Here is an 18768-nt window from a genome sequence, read left to right on the forward strand (position 1 = left end):
TTACGTTCGAACAAATCGGCGCCGCATCGCATCATAATTCGATGCGATGCCGTGCAATTCAAATAAAGTCGATCGCGTGAAGATGATTAGGCTAGAAGCGATTTCAAATTTATTTTATATACGCGCAGTGCTGCACAGCCTATCTCGTAGGGCTGCCAACTGTTAAGGTGCAATTTCATTGACGCTAAAAAGTAGCGTCAATGAAAAGGCCGCTTAAAGATGCGGCCTCATTGACGCTAAAAAGTAGCGTCAATGAGGCCGCACCTTAAAGCGAAGATGCTTTGAAGCGTTTGATTGACCAATTAGGACAAAAGAAGTAAAGAATTTTTAAACCTGATTGGCCAATCAAACGCTTTAAAGCATTCGGAGCGTCTCCCCGACCGTAGCCTTGGGATGCGTTCAAAAATTTTACTCGCGGGTTAAAGTACATTTAACTGACCAATTAAAGTAAAAAAGGAGCAAAGATATCTTTGTTTCGATTGGTCAATTAAATGTTACTTTTTCTTTATTCTCTCGACTATTGCTTCATTTTATTTAAAAATATTAATATACTAATATAACAAATATTAATATATTAATACATATTAATAATATAATAAATATAATTTTAGAAAAAAATTAAATTAAATTTTATTATGTATCAGAGAAATACTAATCTAAATTAAATTTTATATAAAATTCTATCTTCTCATAATATGATCTTATTTTAGTATTTTTACTCAAAATATACCAATTGTATTGTTGAGATATAACAAAGTTTTTGTTTCCATATCAGTTATATAGATGTAACATTTATTAATCTGCTCAACAGGAATATCAATACAATATATTACAAATATTCTTGTTTTGTATGCATGTACATTAGTTTTACAAAAGTACTTAAATACGAATCGATTTAATTTTTTGTACACTTTTATTATATACTATGTTCATATAAAGATCTCTGTAGACTTTAGACGAGCTATAATTGGCTATAATTTACAAGACAAGAATCTATTTATAAATTTTATGTATCATATATATATATATATATATATATATATATATATATATATATATATTATAATATAGGAAATATTTTAACACAAAATATATCAGAAATCAAAATATACATCAAAATACACACATATATTAAAACATGTCATGCATGAAATTTTAAATAGAATTTTGTCTTGAATTTTTTCGCAAGTTATAGGTCCCCTAAAAAACCTTAAGAGAAAATTTATATTTTTGTACAAAGTAGTACATTGAAATATATAAAACTGAAAATGTAAACACAGAATTAAAGCAGAAGAGATATGTGCTACAAAGAAATATATGTAAGAAATAAATATATTTTGACATTTATTTGCTAGATGTAAAAATATACTAAAAATTTTTGGTTTAATTGTTTCTATGTATATATATTAAATTTAAATTATTCATGTAGTAAATAAATAATCTATACTACCTGCTAATTTTTTAATACATATATACATATAAATACATGTACAGTCTCTGTCTCAAAATGAATATATTCCGATTATAGAAAAATTATAGGAATACGCCAACTGCGAAGAAACAAATAATTGAAAAGCATAATAAAAAATTGTTTGCTGCTCTTTATTACAGAAACAAATTATAAAATTTCCCACTATATATTTTCATTTAAAAATAATTGTTTCTGGTCTTTTTGAAAAAGAGTGATTCTAAGACATACTGAACATGCATCATATAGAATCATGTATATGCGATATTAAAGAACATATATGCGCGCGTATGTACATTAGAAAATTTCTCCGAGTTCTATCTACTTTATGTTTTTACATCTAATTAATATGTATCAAAAATTTCTGCGTTATCTGCGCCACAACTGTAAGACGCGAAATCATTCAATTACGCTTAAATTACGAATTCGTGTCTCGTGTGCCGACAAGTTATTTAGTTATTATGGTATTTCGCATCAGTCTTTTTAAACTTAACGTTAAGCGTCATAACTAAGGCATCCATACCGATCGTGCGTTCTACAAAAGAAAGTTGAAAATTCGACTAGTATATCAAAGAATCATGTCAGAAATAAGAACGAAATCCAGTCGACTTGGTCTGAACAGATTACTTATAGTATTGCACGTCGTCCAACATATTATCCGACGATGATAATGTCAAACTGCGTTCCTCATGCATCCCTTTAGCATAATTGATTTGTTGCGATACCTATAGCAAAAATTAATTAATTATAATTAATCGATAAGCTTGACATAACGAAAAATAACCATATTAATTATTCTTATCATATACTCACGCGTTTCGCTACTTCTTCATTGTCACAGCGCACCTTTGGTCGTCTCAACAACTCGGCCATTCCATCTAAATTAATCGCAGCTGTAGAATCGAATCTGGATATTAGTTCTATGTAATACTGGATTACATTGTTGCTTTGTGTCTTTTGCATTGGTTGACAACGTAGAAGATCCGCCAAATCAACTTGAGTCACTACGGCCTTCGTGCCGCCCGAAATAACACGTATTCTCTCGTTAGACACGAGCACTCTGAGATTCTCCGTACCGCTACACAAACACTCGTAAGCCACAAAAAGTTCAGAATAGTCGCGATTATTAATGCTATATAGGAATTCCTGCCCTTCAGCCTGTTGACGATTATATGGTGGTAGCAATCCAGTAGAACCACTGACGACACGTGGCGGTCGATCACGTTTCGGTATCGCACGATGAGCGCTATACGTAGGAGAATAAACTGTGTCAATTATGTAATGTACAAAAAGCGCATTACAAATATAACTACATGAGATGTATTATACCTTCTACTTGTCTCTCGTACAGCACTAGCTGTTTCCGTTGCCAGATCTAAAACACCAACAACTGGTTTTGTTATTGTACCAACTACTCCTCTTCCGAAGCCCGCAAAGAAGCCCTAGAATTTTAAATCATCTTCAAAAAGTTTTATAAATTATATATTATATACTCGTAAAGCGAATATTTATTTAACCGGATATAAAAATAAAATTATTGATTTTCTTAAAAAATTGTTATACTTTACATACCGGAAAACCCTCATTAGCTGCTCCGTCATAAGTTTGTTTGAATATACTAGTGACACCGCCCAATAGACCAAAACCGAATCCCTTGAGACCCGCCACTAAATGATCACTGCTACCTGTAGTATTTGCTCGGATTCTCTGTCTGGCCTCTTCATGCCTTTCATCCATGATCACTCTCCCTAAACCGTCCGATAAGGACTCCGTCACTTTCGCTGCCGAATTTGAAATACCGTGCGTGACATTTTTCACTAAACTTTTCACGCTGCCTTCGTAGATAAGACCGGAAACACCTTCCGTCACATCATTCATGAATCCAAGAGGGTTTCCTAAAAAGTCTACGGAACCTAGAATAACTGCGGCTTGCCATTTCAGTTCCTGAAAAAAACATCGTGATATACTTATTAGATAAATAAATAAGCAATATATGAAAAAAGGATCATTTAGAGCGTTATATTACATCTTTGTAGTGCTTCACGATAGAATGTATTAAGAATTGACTACTTTCGAAAGGATGTTTCTTGACGAATGGCTCCAACTCGATAGTAGCGTTCTCAAAGTTGATCAAAGTCAAACCTAATTTTCTCTTTACAGCTTGCAGATGATGTGGCAACTTTGTTGTGGTAAGCACACTAAGTTTTACCTAGAGAAAATGTTTTTTTATATATATTATCATATGAATATAGTACATTGTTATTTATAATATTATATTTTGATATCTACCTGATTAGGAACGAGCTTCAGAGCGCCAAAGTAATATCTTTTAGCATGCGCAGCGGACACCTCGGAGATAAATCTCTGCGCTTTGAAATCATTCTCGTCAACCGGCATTTCTAACTCCGACTTGCCAATTCCGAGGAACGCTGCCAATTTTAGGATAAATTTCTCTTCTAAATGTACACACAAAGCCTTGACACTCACTATGACGTGTTTATATATTTCGGCGTTTTGATTTTTCGATTGCAGCTTCTCGGCAGCCAAATGGAGAGCAGGTCGGTACTCATCCTCTGTGCGAAATGAACGTGTGACGAATAAAACCGACGTGCATTGCGCTTCGAATAATTGATTATCGATTTGCACATCGGCGACGCTCAGGTCCAACGTAGTATTTAATGGGGTTTGCAACATATTCAGGGATATTCCAGCTAACCGCGCGAACAAGAGCTCTTCCAATGGCCGTTGCGATACAATGGACAATCCGAGGCCAGCTGGTAAGTTCAGTTTCAGATCTAATTCACCAGAATCTAATTTTTTGATATCGGCATCGATTCGGGTAGGCCGATGACTCACAGCGATGTGCGACCAATCACGTTCTTCTAGTAGGGCAAACGTTTTTTTCTAAAGTACAAAAAGATTCGTATTAGTTTGGATATTTATGCAACATTCGCTTAAATTTTATTTATTCAAGACTGATATATACTCTTTCCTTAATGTCCAGGACTTGCAAAACACGGGTCGGACCGTCAGTGGTCACTCTGACTGATAAGAATCCAGAACCTGGGCGTAATTTTTGTCTCCCCACTCGTTGTTCGAGTGGTGGCGGATTACCATGCATTTGAGGACCTAATACCGCTTCGCTCCCTACAAAAACATTGAGACTTTTTTTTTGTATTGCGTGAAAAATAAGCATGATAGAATTGTACGATTTAAAAGAGTTTGCGAGTACGAAAGTTATGCCACAGTACAATAACGCCACAATTGATTCGCTTTGTAATAAGATGATCTGATATAAAAAAAGTTTTATTAAAAAAAAAAGAAGAAATTTCTGTATCGAACTTTGACACTCTCAGGGAAAATGCGCAAAGCGAAAATGGTTTATAAGCAGAAAAAAAAGAAAAAAAGGAGCAAAATAAAGATATTGTAACACGTAATATATACTTATAGATAAAAGCTCTTATAGGAAATCACCGATTTTAATGTGTACTCTAAAACTATACGTACACATTTGCCAACGGGCGACACTGCCGCCTGCAACATTCATGATCAATTTAGATTTTTCAAAAGTAGCGAGAAAGGAATAGTGAAAAAAATAGAAAGATCTTTTGATCGAAATTAAATAGATAATTGCCAAACATAAATTAAAATCACAGAATAGATGCAACATTGTAAGACAACTATACTACCTACCATCAATTCAATATATAACAGAAAATCATATTTTTTTGCCAATTCCAACGATATTGTACACTTATCTTATTAGCTTTTATGTTTTATGTTTTTGTATTTACAGACAAAAAATATTTATATTTATCACACAAAGAGAAATAATTATCAACACGCAAATAAATAATATAATATATCAAATTAATTTAAATCAAATATATCGAATCAATCTAAAGCAACAAAAAGTAATAGAAAAAATATTTAAGACGAAGCGCGTGAAATTAAAAGAAATTTATAGCGTTCACAGATAATTCGAACGATTTTAATCACCAAGCATTGGAATACGTGCAAAAAATAGAAGCGTCCCAACCTTCATATAATCCCATAAAGCCGTCTTTCGACTGAACGCACATATTTTTATGCACGCAACACAAACGCCCATCATCGGTGAATCGCCAGGTTTGCGTCGATCTCCGTCTAGGATCCGGTTTCTTTAGGGCGAGAGCGCAATAAGTAAACGGTTGCGGCGCGGTGCCTGCTATGTCCAAAACAAATATTGTGTCTGGAGTTTTGGAATGTTTGTCTCTCGGTGGACTAGAACCTGTCTCGTTAAAATTACGCAAAAGAGAAACATAAATATTACAGTTTAAAAAATGGTATTTATTTATTAACTGTGTGTTCTGTCTTACCTTCGTGTTGCAATTGTCCATCACCAGTCATTCTCCAAAGTTGCGATCTATCGCCATACTGTTTTCTCCGTAAAGCGACCCAACCACCGGTGCCAGCTTCCAAGACTAATCTCTGAGTCTCCACATCCAGTGGATCTAGCTCGTTTTCACCTGATCCGAGGTCAGAATCAGTTTTGAAAGTTCCTGTTGAAATAAAATCACAAAATCGAGATGTGACTATATAAACGAAATCTATTTTTCTCGTTTTATTTCTATTTGATGTATATTACCTGAAAATGCAATATAAATAAAATTTTCGTAAGTCAATCCTCTGCCCTCTCCGAGTATATTTAAATCGTAAGATGCTGTCACTCCTCCAGGTGCTGTTAACACTAAACTGGCAGTTTGTATTGGTTCATCTAAAGCGTACGGTACCGACGAATGAGGTCTTACGGTCCATTGCAAATTATCAGGAACTCCAATCTATACATTTAGAAATTGCGACTAATTAACATAATCAAATGACGACAATTACGATTGCTATAAAATTCAATAAGTATAAACATAAAATTCATGAAACAATAAAAGAATACAAATATCAATATGTCGAAACTTAAAAATGATATTCGAATAAAATATTATAAATGTACCTGATTAACGATCAGTGGAACCTCTGAGAAATTATCTACTCTTATGGGTGGCGGCATAGTATCGGCGTCGGTGAATACAATGAAATAGGTAGTTTCCTGTAACACCACATCTACCCGTAGAAAATGCATCTTCCCTATCATGTCTCTGACATTAATAGTTAATGAATAATTGTCGTCCAATCTGATACCCCCCGACCACATGCAATCCGGTACATTGGTGATTCTGACACAGAGCAACATGTCTTTATCCAGTCGTGGCCAGTGAAAAGGCATATGACATTCAGGCATAGTCGTTATATACGTCGCCTGAGCATCCGGATGAGACTAAAACCAATATAACATTGACCAAATTATTTTTTTTACCTGATTTTTATTTTTTTAATTGTACCAAACTTACAACAGTCGTCGTTTTTAGTTTTTTAGATTGCACCAAACTTACAACAGTCGTTGTGAAACATTTCTGAGCCAATTCCAACGTATAAGACGATTTATTGTGCAATTGATATCTCGGCGATAATGTGACTACCGTAGTAGCTCTATATCTTGCTCTTGCTGCTCGAGTGGCTACACTAATCAAATAGACTATATCGGGCCTTCCATCGCGTAGGCTAATTCTCAAGCGATGAACCTATGGAACATGTATGTAAGAATAGACATTTTTTACTTATGATTTTTTACTTATAATGAATCTTTTATAAATTTATATGATATATATTCTCTCTCTCATCTAGCTTTTATATTAAAATAATAAAAATCAAAATAAACATCTTATTTAAAATATATTTACATGAATGCCAGGCTGTAGATGAAAGTGCTGAGACCATTGCGGTATTCCATAAGGGTGCACCTCGGTGCCGATTCTCACTGACAATGTTCTACTGGCCTCTTCGTCGCTGAACGAGAACAGTAACGGTGCCACCATTCTCGCTCTTTCATGCTCTTCAAATTGTCCCGCTGCTTCTATGCCAACTCCCTCTTGTCTAAACACCAACGGTAAGCCAGTTTTGTTTACAATCCAATAAGGTGCGGTGATATTAATTTGCACAGCTGAACCCTTTTCCACGATCACGGATGCCTGTAAGCACAGCATCCTGCTGGCAGAATCCAGTAGCTTGAGACGAGCGGTAAAGGAACAGCTGTTTGGTGGTAATATTACCTGAAATGTGTAATATATTTAAATTATTGAAAAATAATTAAATTCTTGAAAATTAAACAAAGCTTAACGTGTAAATTTGGATGTAAAGTCATATGCTTCGAATGCTACTCATCATATACATACTACTCCAGATCCTGGATAACCATCCAATTGAATCGTAATTTCCAGTTGTTCAATTAGATTAGCGCAATGTAGATCCGCGTTGCAGCCTGGTACAATTCTGCCACCTTCTATACCCGCTTCATACATCAGTTCATATGGTAATAAGTTCGTTAACGTTACGGGAGCCATTACCGTGATGGTATGCGCTGGCAATACTTGCACACCATCGAGCGGATAATTGTTTCGTCGTACTGCTACACACATTCTGCAAAAAAAATTAACAAACGTTAAGTTTTCATCGTCAGCTTCCTCGAAAACTCGTTTCACATGTCATCACACCTGAATATATTATGCTGATTGGTTCGACAAGTGATGTAGCTTTCCGTCACTTCCAACGGCTTCTTAACTATTGTCCAATCTACAGATTCCACACAATATTGAAACAAAAAGTTCGAAATGAGTGGTTTGAAACACATTTGCACCCCAGTATGCGTCAAAGGCACAGACATCACTGATTGCGCCGGTACTTGTAGGATTCTCCCGATGTTAGCCAAAGTCAACGGTAAATCTAAAAGAAAATATGATATTCGATTTTGGATTTAATCATCATTATTGAAGAAAAAATCATGAAAAATAAAAGACTGACATCCCAGTTGATTCAAGGATTTTTCCATCTTGATTTCAATAGGATGAGCTAGTTTGTTGGACACTTGGAGGGCTGATCTAATAGTGACTAATTTCCTAGCGGATCCTTCTAACTCTACAGCGAATACAATTCTAGCTTTTGGTGCGAATGTCTAAAATTGAACGTTATTATTATTATTATTATTATTATTATTATTATTATTATTATTATTATTGTAATTTAATTAATATTATTATTATTATTATTATTATTGTTGTTGTAATTTATTATATTTTAAGATAAATTCGTTTTATGCACAGATTATAAAGTGGAACTACATGAAATATATTTATTATATGAAATATAATAAAAAGATATGAAATAATAAAAATGTAATATTGTCTGCATTCTCTATTATATTATATTATATTATATTTTATATTATATTATATTATATTATATTATATTATATTATATTATATTATATTATATTATATTATATTATATATATATATATATATATATATATATATATATATATATATATATATATAATGATTAAGTTCTTACAAATAAATAAATAAATAAATATATATATAATAGAGAATGTAGACAGTATTACATATGAAGAAATAAAAAAAGATTCACAAAACAATTCTGCTCATTAAAACGAAAAAATTGCCTTACCTGAGACTCAGCAAGGTCAGCGTTTGCGTGTCTAAAGTAAATGCCTACGCGATCGACAGTCACAGGATCCACGGCTTTCCATCCTTCGATCAAAACCGCAATCTGATGTCTTCTACTGATATGCGTTGCATGATGCCTCATTTTGCCTCTCCCTTCGAATGTAAACGATATTGTACCTCCAGGAGTTACCTCTATCCATGTATCATCCTTGCTCGACACATCTTTTTTCGCTTGAGATGACTTCTTATCGATATCTATCGTATCATCCGCGATGGCAATAATTGTTTTAAACCAGAGTCTACAACCTGTATCATTCTTTAAAGCAAAAGGTACGAACGGTGATCGGCGTCGATAGACTTGCCCTCTCGTTGTCGTTTTGCCTACAATTGTGCTATCATTGGACAAGTAATAATCCTGTGTCCAATTGTGTTTAACCAATTGTACGAGCTCCACTAATGTTAAGGTAACATTAACATTCACCGAATCCTGAGACTTAATGGATACATATAGTCTCTTTGGCTCGAGCGAACCGGTAAGCGTCTGTTCCCACTGAATATTTGCTTGCCAAGGTTCGACAAACGGCTCCCAACCGCTCAACACTCGATTGTAATAATCCACACTAAAAGTGGCAAGTAAAAAGCCAGGCTGCTGTCTTATCTTCCGCATGCTAAAGTCTGCCAGTGTGATCTCCAGTAGTGGTACATCCGCGTCACGGCAGTCGTCGATGATGCAGATTCGCATACAAGACGCTTCCAATTCCACGGCGCGGAAGATTGATTCGTCGCTCCCCGCTGCGGCCGCAGTAACGGAACCTGTCGGTTCTGCATTTTGCGTGAGCCACAGGGCGGCATCGTCCAGTTGACCATCGCAGCGGTCCAATGCGATCTTACAGTCAGCTTCCGCAAAACCTAAATTAACCAGTTTCAACACCTGGTTATCCACTAATATCTGACTACCCTCCGTTACCGCTTCACTCGATCTCTGTTTTGCCCACAGGGTCTGCTTGGGAAGCGAACTCAACATTCTAGAAAACATGGTAACGTCATGATAACTCAGTCGGACGCACAACGGTTGCAGTTGAATCTCTAGAGCCTTATCTTGAGTTAAATCTAGACTTGCCCCAACCGGATCTATGATCGACAAGGCAGTCTCGTTCTCCAGACCTAAAATGCATGAAAATAATTCGCAGTGCGAGAGATTACAGGATAATGGTTTCTCGCCTTCCTGAGCCATCGAGCGGTAAGATAAGACAGCAGTAGTTTTCAAAATCACGGCATTAGTATCCAGAATCGCGGTATCTTCAACGAAGACCAGTTCAGAATCGGTAATGTTAATTTTCAATTCGAATGGTATAGTCATGGTTGCGGTAGTATCGATTTCCGTCTCTTGATTGACGATTAACATCTGAGCAGTGCCAGGTATAGGTTCCGGTTCTGGCGAGTTTAGTAGTAGAAAATCTCGTACAGCCTGCCACCAATCCAGAATGGCGGTCAGTCGCATGCTGTGCAACAAAATGGTAGTCGCCGAATAAGCTTTGCGTTTTCGGTGATGCACTTCGGCTTGAACGCGGTCTTCCGCGATGTTAGTGTCGGCCGAGTTCCTTAAGGGTTGCAGAATTCGCGTAAACACATTACATTGCCGATCAACCGGTTCATTCTGGAAACGCGTGTCCAAGATCAGAATCTCCTGTGATACCAGATCAATGTCCTGCGAACCATCGCTCAGCGAATCCAGTGTCAATCGAGATTTGATGAAATTGATGCATGCCAACGCTGCGATGTTATGACTCGGATGTAGTTTTACTGTCACATTAACCAGCTCGAGAATTATACATGATCGGGTCCATGTTTTTAAACGATTATCCGCCGGAATCGCATATTCTACTGTGTGATTCAAGTCTTGCACAAGAAGACGCAAATCGTCTAGGTTCTCGCCAATGTTGTAAGACAAAAGGCCACGAATCAACATGTACTGTGCCGGATCCAAGGCACAATCCATCGTTGACAGTATACCATGTACGCTGAGATCGGGTATGTCGCGGCTAATATAGGTGTCGAGATTTCGTTCGACGCGCAATTTTAAATGACACTTCTCCGTCAGCAGCGAACAGCCCATTTTCTTGATGAAAAAGCCACCCACCGTCAAAGTATCTGCGTCTTCATTCAAGTTTGAATCATCACACTTAAATCTTTGCGCTGCATATACATCCATGTTGACTAACTCAAGCAGCATCACGTCCAGCAAGCATTCCGGAACGGTCGTTGACATGTCAAATTTATTGTGCGCTGTGAGCTCTCCTAAATCCAGCAGAATCAAATCATCGGATCTGGAACTAACTGGCAACAATATTACTGGCGCGCCAGCGTGCAATTGCAATGACAATCGCGTACCACGCTTGTTCATATCTATGACGGCACCGACGCCGGCCCGCAAATTCTTCATGATACTCCACAGTTGCGAAAAATGACAGAAAAAAGCCTGCAACTCTGCTACGAATCTCTGCGTGTGAACGTAATGCACGGCAGACATTTCTAGTTTAAGCTGCGCGTCATGTGGTCGATCTTCACAATCGGCATAGCTCGAGTACTGAAAATTCAGCGCCTTTCTGCCGGACGATAAAAATCTTTCACGGTAGAATCGACCATGCGGCGTTAAATCTAGCAACGACATCGAACCCAATGATCCCGATACCTTAGTCTTGCCGTCCACCGCTTTGAGAATATTTACGCTGGCATTAGACACATTGGCCTTGGCTATTTCACGTTCCAGTTGCGTTAACACTAGCGTCAACGATCTCACTTCTATCTCCATTTCCGATTTCACTGGTAGATTATCATCTACCTTGCTTGCGCTGACGCTATCGCTATCCGGTGTGGTTTGACGTATGGTGATTTCATTATTCGCTGTATCGGACAGGCCTGCAATCCCAAAGAAGTCAAACACTACCATCCACGATTCAACGCTTACTACTAAGTCCAGACAATTGAAGTCTACGGTTACCATTTTCCGATGGAACCGATTTTCTTCCGATACAATCTCTTCAGGTCGCGTCATGGTGATACTCATTAGCACCAAGTTTTCTTCACTGGTAATTCCGCCTGGCGAGGGTGGCGGTGTGTTTGGCGTGTCAGCCGATGAAATAGCTGGTTTTCTGCGCCAGTGAGCTGGAATCGCTCCATATAAGTCGGTCTCTAGACGATCTGGTAAACTGCCGCGACCGAAGGTGTTCCTGTATTGTCGCGCAAAGGCAAGATCTGGACACGATTTCGAAGCACCCGTGAGCAATTTTGCGCGCGTGGGCGCCGACGACTGCATCATATAACGATGTCGCGAGCCAATTGGACACAAAAGATCTTCCATCAGCAGGGAACGTAGCGCGACTTGCACGCTGGATTCGTTCCGATGTAATTTTTCGTATTTGACCACAAAATCGCGCATCGATAGCTCTACTACCGGTTGCTCTGAGTGCGCCTGCTTCAGCTCTATACTGAGGATCGGCAGCTCAAACGAGACCTTCACGCAGAGATCGAGCTTATCCGAATAGTCGGACGCTCCATCGAGATCGTCACATTCAGTCGCGGCCGTAGCAGTCACTACGGGCATGGAGAACAATCGATGAAAAGTGTCGATTAATTGCTCATATTGACCACGCGATAGAGATACTTTTAGAGGCGTTATTACAGTACCATTTACCTGTACAATCGGGCTGTTACTCGTATAATCATCAATGTCCAGCAGGAAACTCATACTTTGAGTTAACGTGTTCTGTTTCTCGACTAAAATTTTTAGCGTCGTGTCATGCAATATCGGCCTGCCAGATTCTTTACACGAGTACATCTCCTCAGCTCTCATCGGTAGATTGTTCTGTGATTGTCCAGTATTGGTAGTCACTTCGAGAGAATGTAGATTCATATCGCGCACTTCCAATGTAATTTTTTGCTTTGCCATAGATCCTAGATGAGGTTCGTGTCGTAATGACATTGTGCCCAGGTGAGCCACGAATACCTGTTTGCTATGCGAAGAGCGTGGTATCACGAGCACTGGACTTTCCAGAAGCACGTCCAATCTTAACGATAATCCATTCGTGTTATCTAAATCGATCGAAACGCTAGGTAACCGTTTACGCGGCGGGATGCTCCAATCGTCGGCATTTACTAAGCCGATTGCCATGTCGGTAGCGGCTGCACCGATCTGACGCGCAAAGTTGCTTAAGTACTGTTTGAATTCGTCGGCGCATGAACGTAACTCTGATATCAAATGTGGTGCGTGAGTATACCAGACGCTAGCCACACGTATCGTGAAATCGAGATCGATTTCGGTGCAGTCTTCATCGCTAGCTTGTCTGGTATTTCGGCTAACCATGAATCTGAATGCTTCTTGTTGTTCATTATCGGATAAGCCGCTGAAATGCTCGAGTGGATGATGTGGTGGATCCGCCAGCGGATCTCTACCTACGCTGATTATCCGTTGATGGGTTTTTCCAGTTAGCGTTTGATCGAGAACCTGTACACCACCGAGAGAACCCGAGATTGATGTGTTTGCGGCCAATGTTGCTTGTATGCGCGCATCCGACATGGTTGCTGTGGCGATCTTTTGTCCGACCAATTGATTGTCTTGCACGACCGCGCGTAGAAGTAGCACATTCAAACGGTGAAATTCGAAAGTAATTTCTGTTCTTGTCAATACCGACTTCGTCTCTGTATTTTGACTCGACAAGGAATCGTTGCGATTAGCGATATACGCCGACCGCGATTTCTGCAGCGGCAATATTCTCCGGAAAAAACCCAGCAATTCTACTATCGTCTCTTGATTGGCTATAATATCCAGATTATTGAACTGTATGTTTGCCATCCTCAAGTTTTCTATGGAATCATCCACCAGCGTCAACTCTACGATAATCAGTGCTTCCGAATCCAATTTTTCCAGACAAACCGATGAATTATTTCTAGGCGAATGTGGAATCTTTGTTTTGCTTACTAAGGTGGATAATGCATTAGTTAGAGCGATAGGCGAAGTTAGTCGCGGTGGTCTTGTAAGATCTGGTGATTCAGGTGACTCTGGCGAGATAGGAGATGTTGGTTCTGAGTCTCTTAAGCTGCCGGAAATACTGTCCATACCAACGTGTTTGTGACTGGCCACCAATAGTTCAAAATCAGGTCCAAATTCCTGAAGAGCGTCGACTAAAAGTAATCCATGAACGGAGAGAGAGATGCTCAGATCTGCAATTCTTTTACTGAGAGCTGCTCGAACGCCAGACACTTGTAATTCCGCTACGCTGCGACCTCTCGACTGTAATTCAAAGGCCATTTGATCAATAATAAATTGTACCATCACTGCATGACTCAACGAACGATCTAGATTTTCCTCCTTTTTGGGGCTCTCAGGTTCTACATTGATGATTTCCGCCTGTGGAATACCAGCCGAGTTAGAGAAGCTCGAAAGTAAATTATACATCAAACGTATCGAGCCCACTTTCTGTTCGTTTACATGCACAACCAATCTTGGCAGGTTACCTGATACCGTGACTGACGGGAAATTAGGATCCGAAGTGGTAAAGACACGTCGCTCGACTTGTAATGATATGTTGAAACGCTCGAGAAAGTGCAGAGTTGACATGCTTCTCGTGCGAGCATGTTTCCAATTATCCTTCGCTTTACCTACCAAAACCTGCAAATCCACCAGATTAATGGAGTACTGATCGTACAATTTCTTATGTAATTCCGTTTCAGATAAAGCTTGGAAATCATTCAGGGAGCCGTTTTCCTGGCTACCCGGTGGAGTGGAGCAAGGTGTTTCATATCTCTCTTCCTCATCATCATCGCTGTTGATTGATTCTGTTTTCAGTATCATCTCATTCAAATCTGTATAATTCGACAGATGTAATTTACCGAAATCGACTACTATTACGGCTGCGTTAAAGTCGACGAAGCTCTCTACCAACAAAATCTGTGGTGCAGAGATTTTAAATTGCAGATCCCACGACGAACGATACACAAAATCACCGTCTAAGATCTGCTCCCAATTTTTGATCAGCTGTCTTCTCGTGCGACGCTTCATCGCCTGGAATTGTTGATTAGACGATGTCGATCGATGCGGCTTATATATAAAATCTATCAACCAGTATATCACAGTAGGATTGTACACAATGTCCAAAGACTGTGAATACATATGCAACAAATGATCCATATTAACATGTAACGGTCTTTTCTCGTAAATCAGTTCGAAAAGATGATGTGGGGCTTGTTTCGTCACTTTTTCCGAAGATAAATTGCGGACACGTGAGGAAGTGCTGCTAGATATGATTTGTGGTTGCACTAAAATAGGAAATGTCGAGTTCTCTGTGAGAAAATCGTGTAAATATAATGCGCCCAAACTGATCGAAAACTTGTGTGATCCGGACCTAGGTCGTGACTCATAACTTAGATTTACTCTCTCAAATTTAAGTTCTATCACAGTCTTCGTACCATCGCTGCCATTTCTAGCAGTACACAACGATACCGCACCTTGCACTAGAGTGAAATTAAATTGTCCAAATATCGTGTCACGACGTAGTAAAGTATCATCATTCATAGTGTCCGCCAAAACATCTAGCAATTCACCATCAAAAGTAGTCGAACTACCTCCATTTTGTGTTCCATTGTTGCTGTGTGGTGTTTTCGAGTACCAGCCCCACCACTGTGGAAACCACTGTTCGAGCATGCCACGTCCCTGTGGCATTTTTGTATTAGATTCCTGTTGTGATTTTGCGGGTTTCATTTTGTGCATAGCCAATTCTCTCAACACCCGAAGTTCATCGAAACTCCGCTCGTTCTCAACTTTCTCCTTCAAAGCTTTAGTTTCCGTTGGTAAGACCGAAGTAGGTGTGCCTAATAATAAAAAGAAGATACAAATTCGAAAAAAAACTTTTTTCATCTCAAGCGAATCGGGTTCTCTAAAATTTACAAAAGTATCTTATCTAGAAAAATATTTGTACCTAATAATTTAGCATACGCCTGAACATAATTAATGTTCTCTCTTGCTCTGAGAAGAAGAGTTTCCCAAGATGGTTTAGGTTTAAGCGTGTCTCTGCCGAGGTGACATCTAGCAGCATATTTCCACCACTCTTTGAAACTCTCTTTAACAGGGGTTACCGGTCTACAACGCAATTGCTGCTTACAGCGATCTATGCGGTCGAGTTCTTTGATACATTTGACCATTTCTTCATATTGAATCTAAGTTGTAATAATGTCTATCATTATCTGCAGTAAACAGTTCTGTGCGATTGACGATACTTACGTCTGTTAAAGATAATGGTACTTCATCCAAAAGTAAATCTACTATGATACGTGGTTTATTAATAGATCTTAATGGACGTTCTGTTCGGTCTCTCTTAATATGTGCTCTTGCGTTTACAGGCGATAAAATATGTCGCTTCGTTGAATTTTTTGATTCGTTCATGGCAATCTAAAAATTAAGCTCATAATAAGGTAATACTATATATATGTACATGCACACATACGTCTATACTTACAGCTAAATCACCTAGATTCAGACCTCCAAAAAGTTGATCTTTCTTTACATGGTTCCAATAAACAGAAAGACTATCAAGTTCCATTAATTTAAAAGATGCATCTGTAAGATTCCAAGATGTGGAACCAGGTATCCAGCTAGCATCACAACTTTGAATCGTTAATGCTCCAATTGTAATGCCAAATGCGATACCATTATCTATATATATATATGTATAAAAAAAAAAACAAGATCAATAGTTTCATTAAAAATGTTGATTGTCATTAAATTTTAATAGTTTGAAATAAACTTTAATATAAAGTATAAGAGAAATTGCATACCATTTGATAATGTAACACCATCTTCATACCTAATGTGAACATCTTTGATGTTCAACTGTAAATTCTCGATGATATTTGTTACTAGAGATGTGCCATAATTCAGCCACGAACTGTAACTCGAAGCGTAATAACCAGGATCATGTTCTATGTCAGCTTTCCATCTAGCTTCCAATGCATCTAATCGACTAAGTTTATATTCTAATATTGCTTGTTCCTCCATTTCGTTGTCGTACTATGAAAATTTGTTTTTAAATTAGTTACTTAAGATATGTAAAATTTATTCTCTTTGTGTAATCCCCATTAATGTTATTTATATGTATCAACTTTCTAACATTATTAATGATAGAAAATCCCTTGCTAATGTTTTACCTCATCCAAATTAATCGGTCCTGCTACTAGATAAAGCTGTTCTATGCCTATGACCCATGATGCGGTCCTTATTTGTCTAACTGGTACTTGTAATCTAACTTTACCGATGAATCCAGCCTTAATTTCCATAGGTAATCCAATATGACGCAAAGCTTCGCGTTTCAAAGGTAAGTTTTCTAATTCAACTTCCCCTAAATGATAATAAATTCATTAAACAGATTGATATTAGCATAATATACATAAATAAAAGTAACATAAAAACAAAATTCTTCAATTCTTATACAAAATGATGTATAGAAGTATACATTTTTATTTAATAAAAATACTGTAAATTAGAAATATAGTTGATAATGAGAAAAAATAGGTCCTCGAAAAATTTTAAATGCGTAGTGTAACATAACCTCACCCGACAACAAGGCAATGCTTAGCTGATCCGTGTTCAAATTTTCCACATATTTGCCAAGATAATTGTTGAGCACCCAAGCCACGAGTCCTTCCAACATTTTGATCAAACAGGATCTTTGCTACTATCGAATCGAGAATAGGCATAAGTAAGATTTGTATAGGTTATGTCCCTTATATTTCATTCGAATTCTCGAAATTTGCGAAATAACAGCCTGTAACGAAAAGACATTTTGATAGATGGTATCTGACCTTCGTATGATTGGCATCTTTCATACCTCGACTATCGTTACATTCCTCATTAAAAATCCGTAATTCGTCATCGACTGTGAATATCATTTTAAATAACGGTTTCTCTTTCTCTCTCTTTTTCATTGAGAACCATCAACAACGAGTGCGTTCCATTTATCGTTCACGATGCTTGTATAGTATCAACTCAAGTGGAACGCAGTGATGGACAGATTTCATTTTTCGGCGCATGCGCGACGTAATAGCGGTAAATATAAATGACACATAATAAAATACGGACACTACAGTTTTCAATTGTATGAAATTATATTAAACTTGATTGATCTCAAATAATTTTATTTATATATATCATATAACTTTACTCCCATTTTACTTGATTCTTTTCTAATTTTTCAAAAAATTTTTAATAGCTTTTTAAAAAGGATAAGATTTTGTATTTCAAAGTACTTATGCATCATTTGATCATGCGTAGGAAAAGGATCTAATATTAATGGAACATATTTAAATTCTATTTAATGTTCGCAACGCTTGTTTCATCAATTAATAAATGAAAAATCTGTACATTTTAAGTGTAATGGATAATACATAATAAAAGGAAATATATTGATAAACTTTATTAAAAATATAACAATATAATAAAATAAAAACTTTACATATATATGTATAAAAATATATGTATGTATATATGTATAAAAATATATATAATATAATATGTATAATATGTAAATATGTATAATATAAATGTATATATGTATAAAAATATATGTATCTATATATGTATGTATATATGTATATATATGTATAAAGTCTAACAAGAATTGAGACTAAACAAATCCAAACAAATCTAAACCAATCTCCCCCCTTAAAATAGTATAATGTACCACTCAATATCGA

At 37.3% G+C, this 18768-nt stretch overlaps 1 protein-coding gene across 3 annotated transcripts; it reads right to left on the minus strand.

Moving 5' to 3' along the window:
• Nucleotides 1-1629: 1629 nt before the first annotated feature.
• On the minus strand, nucleotides 1630-18043 carry LOC105256607 (vacuolar protein sorting-associated protein 13D). Of its 3 annotated transcripts, XM_011266691.3 has the most exons (25): nucleotides 17904-18043; nucleotides 17630-17840; nucleotides 17224-17414; nucleotides 16855-17086; nucleotides 16536-16732; nucleotides 16301-16468; nucleotides 15999-16236; nucleotides 9026-15891; nucleotides 8360-8510; nucleotides 8053-8281; nucleotides 7735-7978; nucleotides 7243-7611; nucleotides 6895-7083; nucleotides 6456-6779; nucleotides 6096-6288; nucleotides 5827-6009; nucleotides 5508-5738; nucleotides 4976-5002; nucleotides 4455-4615; nucleotides 3758-4372; nucleotides 3495-3677; nucleotides 3041-3412; nucleotides 2798-2910; nucleotides 2282-2714; nucleotides 1630-2193 (listed from the first exon to the last, which is right to left on the minus strand). In XM_011266691.3, the coding sequence occupies exons 2-25, from the start codon at nucleotides 17724-17726 to the stop codon at nucleotides 2092-2094; spliced, it is 12108 nt and encodes a 4035-aa protein (XP_011264993.1). In that variant the 5' UTR covers nucleotides 17727-17840; nucleotides 17904-18043; the 3' UTR covers nucleotides 1630-2091. The 3 variants fall into 3 exon arrangements, with proteins under 3 accessions (XP_011264993.1, XP_019884726.1, XP_025264658.1); XM_020029167.2 differs by lacking the exon at nucleotides 4976-5002; XM_025408873.1 differs by lacking the exons at nucleotides 17224-17414; nucleotides 17630-17840; nucleotides 17904-18043 and having other exon boundaries at nucleotides 16884-16971.
• Between the last annotated feature and the right edge of the window lie 725 nt (nucleotides 18044-18768).

Source organism: Camponotus floridanus, unplaced genomic scaffold (genome assembly GCF_003227725.1).
Source record: "Camponotus floridanus strain SB8 unplaced genomic scaffold, Cflo_v7.5 scaffold24, whole genome shotgun sequence".
NCBI lineage: Eukaryota > Metazoa > Arthropoda > Insecta > Hymenoptera > Formicidae > Camponotus > Camponotus floridanus.